Source organism: Pan troglodytes, chromosome 12 (assembly GCF_028858775.2).
Source record: "Pan troglodytes isolate AG18354 chromosome 12, NHGRI_mPanTro3-v2.0_pri, whole genome shotgun sequence".
In the NCBI taxonomy this organism is placed as follows: domain Eukaryota; kingdom Metazoa; phylum Chordata; class Mammalia; order Primates; family Hominidae; genus Pan; species Pan troglodytes.
In genome coordinates this window covers 42,413,141-42,425,985 of record NC_072410.2, presented here as the reverse complement: position 1 = coordinate 42,425,985, position 12,845 = coordinate 42,413,141, and the positions used below count along the sequence as shown (strand labels likewise).

Below are 12,845 nucleotides of genomic sequence, written 5' to 3'. Positions count from 1 at the left end.
TGGGCCTTTCAACAGAGTATTAGGTTAGGATTCTTTCCAAGCCCGTAGAGCAATGCAGACAAGAGATAGTCCCTTAGTAAGCCAATTCTCTATTTCAGCCTTCTTAGGGTGCTACCCCTTACACTAGACAGTCAACATTGGCAGTATCAGAATGATCCTAGAAGAGGTTTTAGTGTATGTTGGAATAATCCATAACTGATCATTTTAAAAAGATAATATGCTAGTGGCTTATCTCTGTGCTTTAGAAGGTATTATCAAATAAAGATTCTCACCCTTTATCAAACCCCATCACAGATGGGAGCCTGGCCTGGTTGCAACTCTATTCAAATGGTCTTCTGAATTCCTTTGACCATATGCACAGGTTAACTATCTTCAGATAGTAATAACCCTATATGGGTAAGTACTCATTTTAGAAAAACATAATTTTCTAAAAGAATTTAAATTCATCAACTAATTTTAATATAATTGGTATTTCAAGGATGTCTACCAATTTGGAATATAATTACCTAGCAAGGGCTGATGGATACCAACCAGTTTTTTTTGTTGTTGTTGTTTTTATTTCAAACAATTAAATAGTTGTTCAACAAAACGAGACTGGCATATTGCCAAACTGGCCACATCTCCAGACCCAAACAGGATTTGTTTCATTACATAATATGGCAAACAGTATATTTCTTCTGTAGTTGTTGAGAACATTGCAAAGGCTTTAGAAATCTTTCTGAGATCCAAGTATACCACTCAGGATATTATTCAACCAACATGGAGAACAAAGTACTGTTTACTTTGATGGTTTTTCTCTTTCAAAATCTCTAAGGGCTGAAAATGAAAAGCAATACTTTGTGACTTTGGTGATGTGGATGTAGTGAGACTGTATCTGGGTCTCCAGTTCCACAATTCTGCTTTTCACTCTGATTCTGTTCCCACCTAGCACCCCATCCCAGGTGTAATAAGAATTCTTGAGTCATAAAGTAAACTAGATGGCATTTACCACCCACCTAAATGAAGTGGTGTCAGGAGGGTTAAAATAAGACATATTCAAAAGTCCTCCAGAAATATTTGATGTTCTGTATAAAGACGGTAACCATTCACAGACTGAGCCTTTCTGTAAAAGTGAGAGTGTCTCTTCCTGCAGCCTGCTGGTAGGAAATGAGGCAAGGTTTTTTATCCAACTATTTTGGGAGCAGATAAGAGAGGAATGGAATGTTATAAAGTAATAATAAGAATGTCAGAGAATAATCTTGTTCTGATTCTGACATTTGGCGATTGCCTTCATTCTGGACATTATTTTTCATCCAGGTAATATTTTTAAACAACTCAACAATAAATGTAAAGTTACTGTTAGAACCTAAATTTCTTCATCTAAAAAACAGGATTAATAGTCTTGCCTCATAGCACAACTTTTAAGAAAATAAACATAAAGTGATACATACACAGTTGGTTTCACAGGTACATTCTGCAGCTATGAGATAATTTTATTGTTTTTGTCACTTTTGTAAGGACCACTTCTAAAATAGTAGACCTGCTTATAGCATTGCCATTTCTCCTTCTATTTGGCCAAATAAGCACATTTTCCCAAAGTGGGGATCTACATTAGAAAAAGCCTTAATGTTTAACCCACCTCTGCTTTTCTCTTCTGACTTCAGCAGCTCTTGTACCTATCTCTAGGATTGAGCCTTCACCTTCTCCGAATTGTGATACAGTCAGCTGCTCGCCTCATAGAGTAATTGGGTGAGGAACAGACCATTTGAATTCACCCCCCGATGATTGCCATGTAGAGAAACCCTTACTTTCATTTCTTGTTAAATATCAAGTGTGGGATGAAGAGAGGCAACCTTAAAAATTTACTTGATTAGACTTAGGCTTAAGTATTAATATTAGACTAAGAGTGATTAATATCTTGCCACTTTAGCGTTATCATTTTTAAAGTAAATCACAGATCTCATACATAATATTTTACGCTTAAATATTTTATGTATATATTTTAAAAAGCTGTTTTTACATAACCACAATGCTGTCATTGCAGCCTAGCAAATTAATGATATTATTTAATGTTATCTATATATATAGTCCATATTTAGATGTGTCCAATTATTCCTCAATTTTTTTAAAGTTGAATGAGTTTTAATGTGTAACCAAAATATGTCTCCACATTTCATTAGGGTGGTGATGTCTTTAAGTGGGGACAGAGAAGAAGAATAACTCTATTCAGTTAAGCAAATCAGTCCACCATAGTGTGCCAATATTAATGTTTATTCACATAATCAAATATTTACTAAAGTTTTAAAAATATGCTAGATGGCACAGATATTTGGATATAACTTTTTTGACACGATAGGTTCTCTGACATGCCCACCTGTAAAAATGACTGAAAGAAATGATATAAGAAAAGTTAATTATGGATATAACATGGAAGAACTTGATAAACCCTCAAGTAAATATTTAGTGTATAGATTATAATAGAAAGGCCTCCTGGAAAAAAAAAGGAAATTGGAGAGGCTTTGGAGGTTTCATTGGGAGGGTTTAGAGATTTTCTATCGTAGGGAGATGGCACCAGGAAAAGGGTATTAAGATCCAGGCTTGACTGGTGGTGAGGATGTTCTGGATGAAATCTAACTGGTAGGAACAGAAACACTCCCAGTACAGTGTATATTGAACAGAGTACAGATGCTGGGGGAGGCACACATTGAGATGAAGTGAAAGAAGTAGGTTAGAGCCAGTGATTTGTCTTGAATCTGTTATTTCTTTATTGAACAGCATATTTGAAAATAATTTGTGGTGTATGAATTCATAAAATGTATGCAAATGAACTACAACCAGGAAAATTGTGGAATAAATCTTTTTTTTTAAAAGCCTACCATGGTGGGCTTAAACAATCTGTCTTTTCTGATATATCAAAAGTCTATATATGCTACAACCAGTTAATTGTGGCAAGGTTTCGTTTTTGTGAATGCATGCACGCCTGTACTTGTGGGCTCTGATGAATGAGAAATGCTAAATCACCAGTAATGGGAAATGTTAATGTAAATTGAGTTTTTACTGTGACTATGTTTAATCAATACCTTATTTCTGCTAACATGTTTTGCGAGGCTGGCTCTGGCATGGTAGGTAATCTATACTCTAGGAAAAGCTATAGCCCTTCTGAAGATTCTCTGTATTTTATTTATTTATTTATTTATTTATTTTAAAAAGGTGTATTAGGTTTCAGGGTAGAGTGGTTATTCCTCCTGCTGAGGAAGCAACAACAGAATAAAACATCATTTTAAATGTGGGTGTATTTTTTAAGATGAGGTTTGAGACATTCCTGGTATGTGTAGAATTTCATAGAACTATTTTATCAAAACATTTAGCTCACTTTTTTTCTTTCTAGAGAGCAAATTAATTACCATCTGATAAGCATGCTTAACTTTCTTCTTTCTAGTCTACTACCAGGCTTTTATTAGTTGGAGCCACTAAATCAAACTCAATATACGTCACTGTCAATAAAATGCCCAGTGATTAAAACTAGGTAATACAGTGTCTTCCCTAAGCCCCTCATTTTATGTAGCGTGAAAACAGACCCATGAATGGGTGTAGATGTGCTGAACTGGAGAGAAATTGTGCCTTCCTCAGCTCACTCTGCACGGAGCCACTTCCCTGAAAGCCAGTGAACCTATTTACCATTGTCATAGTAACACACAATTCGGGCCCACGTAGACTTAATCCCGAGAGGCAATTGTTCCCTTGCTTGGGCGGCTACGCTCCCCGCGGGGCTGCCTGCCGCCCCCGGGCCCCTGCAGCTCCGGGACGGCGCGCGGCGGCGGAGGCCGCGGGGCCCCAAGCGCCAGCCTGGCCCCGGCGCAGATGCGCTGCCCCGGCCGCAGCCCAGCCGCCGCGTGTGTTGTCATGACGATCGGAAACGCGCGTGTGGGGAGATGGGTGCCAGTGTCGCCTTGTCCATTATCCAAAACCCAGTTGCTTTTGCTGGTTCCTCACTCAGCATATGAGAGAGATTGTCTTCTCACTCGGTGCCACTCGGGGGCCATACTCCAAAATCGACCAGGGGCTGCCTCGACATCCAAGACGTTTCGGGCCAGGCGAGGCTGTTTCCCTAACCTGTGCCATGGGCAAAAGAGAACGCCGCCTTCCCATGCAGTTCCCTTTGTAGCCCACCCCTTGCCATTCCAGGCATCACTGAAGGGTATATAATTTGGGAACAGGCAAAAGGGAGAACGGGTATTAACCGGAGAGGAACTCTAGTTCTTGAAGATGAGCCATATTCTTGAAGAGAAGTGCGTGCCCTGTCGTGGTCCCCCAGGTGCCCTGTCTCTGAGGAGTGACCAGGGTCAGTGCTGGCACCGGCTCTGTCACTGCACACTGGTCGCACCTTTCTTCTCTTCTGCTTTTCGTGTAGCTCAGTGGGGTTCCCAAATCACAGCACATAGCAGCCGCTGGCGAGAGCTTTTGGTTTTGACTTGTTAGACACGGGTTAGAACTCCAAGCTTCTGATGTAATAGGGCTCCGAACAGGCCTGGGAATCTGCGTTTTGAGGCGGTCTCCCTAGGTGGTTCTGATATGCATCCAGATGTGAGAATCATCGCCAAGATCTCCTTTCTTTCTTCCCCTTCATTTCTAGCTTTTCCTCTTCTCTCTTTCCTCCTTGCTTGCCTGCTGTCTCACAAATACAACTCCTCTTTTATTTTCCCATGTATTTTCCTCCCTCCCCCAACGTTTTAAGCATCTGTTGTGTGTCAGGCACTGTCCTAGATGCTTGGAAGGTTATGATCTCTGCCTCTATGCAGCATCTGTGGTTTCTTATTGACCTTCTCTCTTGCCAGCTCCTCTTCTGTTTCTCTCTGTACTTTCATCCTCTCGTTTTCTTAATCACGTTCTTTGTGTTTCTTCTTCTTTTCTTTCTTTTTCTCCTCCTCCTCCTCCTCCTCCTTCTTTTTCTATTAGTGAATCCATATGTATTTTTAGCACCATGAATATCAGGATTTAAAAGTTTCTAGCATCTGCCTGGGTTTCAAGCCACAAATTCCTCCCATCATAGCTTAGAGGACTCCTAGACCACTAGGGGTGGGTGGAGCTGGATATTCCACCCTAACTCTTTACAAGGAATTTGCCTTTTCTAGAGTTCAGTATGAAAAAACAAGTCAGGTTACTCTCAGCTAACATTAGAGATATTTCAGTTTTCATAATGTTTAATGACCTCTTTAAGCTTCCCTTAAAGCTGCAATTAAAGATTGCCCTGCAGTCAAAAGAAAAGCATGTAAAAATGGGGCTTGCATCAAGAGAGAAAAAAACAAATAACCTCTCTGAATTAATCCTCCCCCTACCCCCCATGATTCAGGCTGCTGTTTTACACAAAGACACTCTTTTGAGCATGAAAAATATGAATTGTTACAAATTTACCTGTTCTAAAGTTTCAGTTAAAGCTAAGTGACACATGAATATGAAGACTGTCAGAACCTCTCCAAAGTTAGGTGATTTGCTTTGCTTTGAAGGGGGTCGACAAAGGGGCTCTCTTGGATCCTTGTGGGCCGCTGCTCGCAGTGTGAGGCACTTTCACGACTCTCAGAGTCAAGTCATAGGCGAAGTCAGGACATTCTGCTTCCATGCTGAGCTCATTTCTTTAGCTTTCCTGTGGATTTGAGGTCGAGGGCTGCGATCATCATGACCTCTGATCGTCTCGGGGTTAAGCCCCTACTTAAACTATTAACTAACTTAAAGATTTCATGTACAACACAATCAGCCAGCAGCTATTTATTAAAAAGCCTTTCATGTAAAAAGGTTTGGAGGACCTAGGAATTGTGAGAAATGTTTAAAAGGTGAGATGTTAATTCTTGGATGTGGGGGAGACTGATTTACATGAAAAGATAACTAAATTCTTAGCTTCAAGTGATTTCCCAGAATGCTTGGAATAAAATGCTCCTTTTTTGGCGTGACCTTGAGACTCCAAATCATCTGGACCTTGACCACCTCCCTCCCCTCATCTTGCTGTTACTATGTCTCTTATTGGTTTTATTCCAGACACACTCTTTCCTTTGATCCCCCCCATGCCGGATCTGTTTTATGAATGCCCTTCCTCCCATCTTTGCATAGCCATCTCCTTTTCGTCACTCAAGTTTCAATTTAGAATCACTGCCTCGGAGAACTCTTCCCTGACCACTCCATCTAAAGAAGGCATCAGATCATTATCATAGCACCTGCTTTCATGTTCTGCCATGGCACATATTACTACTGGATGTTATGTTCCTATGTATGTATATTTCTCTCTCTTCCCCACTAAAATATAAGCTTCATGAGAACAGGGGTTTCAATGCTTCTGTCCCACCTAGAAGAATGCAAGGCATTAAAAATATGTTCATTAAATATATGTCAAATGAATAAATGAATGAAAGACTATGTCACTTGCCAAGTGAGGTTTTTCAGACATTGAACACTAGTGTTTCTAGAAGAGGGAAGAATCACTCTAGGCTGAAGGGGAGAAGAATTGATTAGAGAGGAGGAGATACCTGACTTGGATACTGTAGATTTGCAGGATTTATAGCTATGGAAAGAAGGATGATGAGTTTCTTTCAGGTAAGGAAGTATTTGGCAATTAAATGATTTAATCCATTTTGGCACCAAACCAGATATTCAAGTATAGGTGAATCCTTTAACCTTAGTTTCCACTTTTGGTCTTGGAGGCAAAACTACTTGCCATTCTAAAGTAGAGGTAAATCTACTTGCCATTCTAAATCTGTGGTTCTTAAAGCTGTTTTTTGTTTTATATTTTTCCTGATCAGAGAACTTTGTTATGTCACTTACCATAACAAAAACAGCATCAGAGAAATCATGTTTAAATAACTGCCTCTTTCTCTACAGTATGAGAAGGGGGAAAACATTTTTTCCCTTCACTGGCAAAGAAGATGGTTATGGCTGATTAATCAGGCCATTAGATACAGTTTTGCTGCATTCAGTAGAAGCCATGATGAGAATTTAGCTTGAATATTCATGTTATAAGTGCTACATGAGTTTGGAATGCTTATAGATTTGCAAAATTTGAGAGCTAAAAAGGACCTTAGAGATCATTGAGATTCTGCAGCCCATCCTCCCTAGCATTTATCATTTTACAGCTTAAAATGCCAGGACCCAGAGTAGTAAAGTGATTGGTTTATGGTTACATTGGTAGCTGGTGGGCAAACAGATTATCAACCCCACCCTTGTGATTCTCCATCCAGCGGTCTTTTTATTGAACCTTAGTGAGCTTCATGCATTTGGTCATGTTACATAAGCAGAAAGAAAATCTGGAAGCAATGACTAGGCATACTCATAGAAGAAACCCCATCATCATTTTCAAAGTAGCAGTGGTGAAAGTGAGAAATACATATTGAGGGAACTTGCTGGCATTTGAAAGGGAATAAAGCAGTATTTGTCAGCCCTTCTAAGAGTAGGTAGAGTACAAATTAGGGAAAGTGGATGCTATTGTTTTATTACCTCCATATATTTTCTACATTATCCAAAAACTGCCATGCTGAAATAATGACACACTGCTATAATTTTGTATCATTTAACTGGCAGTACACAGTACATGGAGATTTATTATTTTTACTAATGAGTTTAGCTTTGCTGTTGCAAATAGTGTCAAATGTCATTCTTTCCATCCTCCAGCAGATGGCAACTCTAGTCTTCTTGTCATTTTATCTATTTCTATACTTAGAAGATGTTGTCCTCTGCCATCCCTGCCCCCCTTGCCTCTTCCCGAGAAGTTCATCTTTATGTACTGCTCAGGGTGATATGGGTAAGTGGATCCATCCCTCTGCCAATGGAATCAACTCCATTAGCATCTGACTGTGAAGGCCAATCTAAGTGTGCCTAGAAATAACAAAATCACAAATTAGCCAATAGTTCTAATTTTTTTTTTTTAAAAAAAGAGAGGGGGAGAAGATAGAGATTCTAAAATAAGATGTACCACAGAAAACTTTCCATTTAAGGAAAAAAAATCTTCAAAAGAAACAAAATGTCAGTTTCTCCAGCTCTAGCTTTAAAGGAAGTTGGGTTTGATTAGATTATCTGAGTTACTGGCTAAAAAAAAGAGCAGTGTCAGATTTCTCATACACTGTAATTTTTGGTCTCTTGCTGTCTCTTCTCTTCCATCCCTCCTTCCCTTTTACACACTTTCTCTCAGTTGTCAAAAGTACTGTGCCTAGCCCCCGAATTTATTTGCTTTTTAGAAACCTGGTTTCTCTCTCTAGGTGTGTTCCTAAGGCACTACTGCTGATGACATTTATTTTCTCTCCTCCCAGTCTTTGCTCCCACCACTCCCACCCCTTCTCCTACCAGCTAGATCCTCATAACTCCTACAGGATTGCAGAAGTTCAAACACATGCTGTTCTCTGAGTGTAACTCTGAGGGCAGCTGTAAGAAATCAACAGAAAAGAATAGCTGCTACTCTTTTATTAAAGGAAAAGTTAATGATCACAGGCATGAGCAAGTGGATTCTGTCACCAATTCCTCATTGTAAGGCTTCCTACAGATTTGCAAACAGATCTCCTGCCTAGAGGCACTTGCTTGCATCAGGAAGGCCTGAGCAGGGACATGGGACTGACACAGGATGGGAATGGATTTGGTGGTCTGCAAATGCTACGTGGAGGGAACTCTTGCTAACTCATCCTGTTCCAAAGAACCTAACCATCATGTCTTCTTCAAAGTTGAAGAGCTGTTACCTTGATATACCAACAACTAGACAGAGGCTGAAGTGTGGAGCAAGGAAACAGTAACAGTAACATACCTCTTATTTAAGACAAAAAAAAAAGCAAGGTTGGCTTTAGTGAATATGAGTTTCTTGATTATTACTGTCATCATGTGAAAATGTGAGCTGACGCTGCAAATACAATCCTTGGAAACAACCAGGACGTGTGGAAATCTAAGTATGTTATCATTCACTGACAACCACTAATAAAGACAGGGGAGCTTACTTCAAACCCACAAATAATTAGCACTGACAATAGAAATATAAACAGAGCTTTATTTAATTAATTCCCTAATTGTTCTTTCCTGCTTTACTATCTGCACCCCTGCTTTGACTTTAGATATAACATAGGCCCAAGACTTCCTTCTTTCAACTATGTGATAATCATGTATCCGTTTGCTCAGTGTGGGAAACCATCTGAGCTAGAATTCCTTTCCCTGCTTTATATGTATAAATGTTTTTTTATTTTTTATGTTACTTTCTCTGTTTTCCCACAATTCGGATGCCTGGAAATGTTGACTTATTAACATGGATAGCTTATCTAGCACTCTGTTAGATGTATTTCACAGTTAATATGAAATGAGAAGTGAACAGTTGATAATTCTGGAGTGATGAGGAGAGCTCTCTGGATTCTCCATTCTGTTCTTTACGGCAACAAACTCTTTGTGCCTGTCTCCTCGCTCACCCACATTCTAATCCCAGCAATCAGAGAGCAGATGGACTGCTTTTTTGGGTTTTGTCATTATCTGTCTTTGTCAGGGAAGCATGATCAGTTCCTCATTAAAGGGCCGATAACAACTCCTTCTTTGCTCTGTCCTGAATGAGGAAGCTGCATTGGAACCTTTCATGTGGTGACTTCAAGTTGTGTGAGGTAAAAAGGCATGTTTGTGTGTGGCAGGAAAGTGACTCTCCATAGGAGAATGGCTGGGCTGAGAGGCCAGACTGAGGGACCTACTGAGAGGAAGGACAGTGTAGAGGGGAATAGATTTGGAGCAGTCATCTGGAGCAGCAGGTAGTCCAGAGAGTCAGCCCTAGTGGCTGGAGTGGGTCGGCCCTAATCCTCTTACAGAGACTGTAGACTCTTTCCCCAGTGGCTTTGCTGGTTGTGGGCGGCCTCAGCTCACAAGAGTTGATTACAGCCAGAAGTTAAATCAGAGGCTGCTTAGGAATCTTGCCTGTGAAAAGGGCTAAATGGTGTGTGAATGTATTTGTGCGTGTTGTGTATGTTTGATGACAGTCATGCTTCCATTATTGACAGGATATGTTCTGAGAAATGCGTTTTCATTGTTGGTCGAACATCATAGAATGTACTTATACAAACCTAGATGGTATGTATTTTTTTATTTATATACATTTTTCATATGGAAAACTAAATGTCCCAGCACCATTACAGAATATAAGTCATTTTCGCTACTTGATCTGCAATGCCAATATCAAGGACCATGTGTCAGGTTTCTATATATGTTCCATTACAGTCTTATGGGATTATTGTCATATATGCAGTCCACCATTGGCCAAAATGCCATTATGGAGTGTCATTATGACTGTATATGTTTATATGTAAGTTTGTACAATGCAGTTGGTATTCCTTTTGATTACTTTGTGTATAATATTTACTAAAAATATTTGCAGAAAGTTCCTGAGAATCACACAAACTCTGTTTGCCCCTGTCCATGTGATGTGAAGCAGGTATCTGCTGACTTCCTTTCAACCTTTATTTGATAGGTATTTGCTGGATCATTTGGGTGAATAACCAGCCTGGTGTTCAGCTCATGGAAAAATATGCAACAAGGAGTTCCTGCTTGGAGAAGTAATGTTTTGTTTGAGGAAACAAGATGTCTGTTATAAACACTTAGAGAAAATTCTCATATTATGTAGAAGTAAATGAAACAGTGTGGTAAAGACTGAGAGGAGATGGAGAATGATCCCATTGCACCAGGTTGCTCTCATTTTCTCTCTCTTAATGAATGGAAAGGTTGTATAGATTATTTCAGACTTAAAGAATATGTAGTTTTGGTCAAAGAGCAGACACATGGGAATAAGGAAGTCATCCTGTGGTCACAGAGGATGTAGGGAACAGGTCGGCCAGACTGAAACGGAAGGGCTGTGTTAGGATGCAGTGGGAAGCAAGGAGAATCCCTACCTTAACAAGTCAGGACAGGGTGTGCCTCCAAATACGTTTGCACTTCCCTCCTGAGAGCTTTTCTTTGTCCTGAATGAGGAAGCAACATTGGAACCTTTGATGTGGTGACTTCAAGTTGTGTGAGGTAAAAGGGCATGTTTGTGTGCGGCAGGAAAGTCACTGTCCATAGGGGAATGGCCGAGTATGTATGTTCCCTAGCCACAAGCTTCGGTTTTGTATTTGACTGTACCTGCCTAGATATAGATCCACTCTGGAAACCCAGGGAAACTTTTCAATCTTCTTGTTAAAGCTGAGGATTGATTAGCAAGCATGACCTCCCACCTGTTATAACTGGCTTATGGCTCTTCCGAAGTACCCACTGGCATTTTCAAGGTGCCCTGCACCCCTTCCTGCCATGTTCTTCTATGGAACACTTTCTTCAACTCCTTGAGTCTGGCCCCTTCCTACCAGAACCACAGTAGTTGTCAAACTTCTTCATTTGTTTGGATTTTCCATTCTAAGCCCTTCTTCTGGCCTTTCCACCAGTGGTCTTACACTAGCAGTTAATTTGCTCGGAATTCATTGTGGAGCTATCTTGTGCCAAGCAAGGTGCCAAAGGTTTTACCTATGTTCACTTTCTTAGTCTTCATAATAATCCTTTAAAGTGGATCTACTTAACAGTATCTGCTGAGCATCAATTACATGACAAAGCATTTGGGGATAAAACAGGAAACAATAAAGGCAGAGGCCATGCCCACAGATAACTTGTACTTAGCTAAGAGACTACTTCTAGTGGGAGAGATTAAGCCCTGAGGAGGTTATAAGATTTGTCCTGGATCTGAAATTTGCATCTAGGTCTTTCTGACCCCAAAGTCATTAATTTCCCAACTGCATCTACTTTTTTCTTTTTTTTTTTTTTTTGCAATTGAAATTAATTTAAAATAAATTATTCTTAGCCATTGTTCATTTGAAGGCAAGCTGACAATCAGGCCGTTTAAGCCAGAGTGAGTCTTATGTGACAAATTATCACATAAAGTAATGAAGTCTTTTCTGGACGCTGTGCTCTGCTCTGGGTGGAGTGTTAAGCCCTTCAGAAGCTGCCTTCCAGGGTCTCCACAGGTCCAGGGGTCCATTGCCACCAAGAGTCTTGTTGTTCATTATTGCGTTTACTACTATAGCAACGGCTCCACCAGTGTCTTTATTAAAACTTGCTCCAGGCTAGCATTTTCCCCCGGGGTCAGTAATGAGTTTAGAGGAATGGATGTGGAAATGAGATTTGTTCTCACCAGTGGAGTGAATTATGTCTTGTTGGGGCCCCCAGGCTAATATTTCAGATTTGCCACAAGGTACTTCATCAAAAATTCTATTTTGGTTCCAAAAGGACCATGCATGCCTATTAGCAAATTCAGAGCATGCCTTTAAACTGTATGGTTTTTTTTTTTTTTTTCCTTCCCTGGCTGCATCCACTAAAGGCTTTCAGAATTAGCAGTTTGTGAGAACAGTCCATTTCCACGGGCCAGTGAATGGTGCAAAGAAGAAGTGCAGCCCTTTAATCTAACAAGGCTGAGTCTGCCACAACTGAGGTGAATCAAAGGCAGAGCAGCCACGACTGCGTCAGCACATTAGGTATTCGTTATCACATCGGGCATGCGGTACCACGCCAGACATACTCATGTGGCAGGATTTGTGTTTGCTGTCTCTCAAATTCTCTTGCCTCCATTTGATTGCCAGGGCTCATTTTAATGCCATCCAAGCATATGGGTTTAAATACTCTCCAATTCAGCCTGGTGTGTTTGACATCTAGTTCAACATTCCAAAGAAACTGATTGCAGAGATAAGTCGATTGGGAAATAGGGTTGCACATCAAAGCACTACCTTTCCAGTAACAGAGATGCTCAGAAGGCCTAGCTTATTGGAGAGGACCATAATTGCTGGTTGTCTTTACAAGTGTTCTCTGTGGTGGGAAATGGGGAGAAAGCATCTCTTGCATGATGCCCACTATGCTCACAT

General features: G+C 40.3%; 1 protein-coding gene across 9 annotated transcripts in view; it reads left to right on the top strand.

Annotated features, from left to right (window-relative positions):
* Positions 1-12,845, top strand: part of CTNNA2 (catenin alpha 2) — a 1,472,650-nt gene that overhangs the window by 1,133,775 nt on the left and 326,030 nt on the right. The window contains exon 1 of one of the 9 annotated variants that reach the window (XM_016948865.3): positions 9,489-9,584. The exons of the other annotated variants lie outside the window; for them this stretch is intronic. Coding sequence (XP_016804354.1) covers positions 9,534-9,584 — 51 coding nt within the window. The 5' untranslated portion in view covers positions 9,489-9,533. Of the gene's footprint in view, positions 1-9,488; positions 9,585-12,845 lie in introns of those variants that run through there. 9 annotated transcript variants of the gene reach the window in all.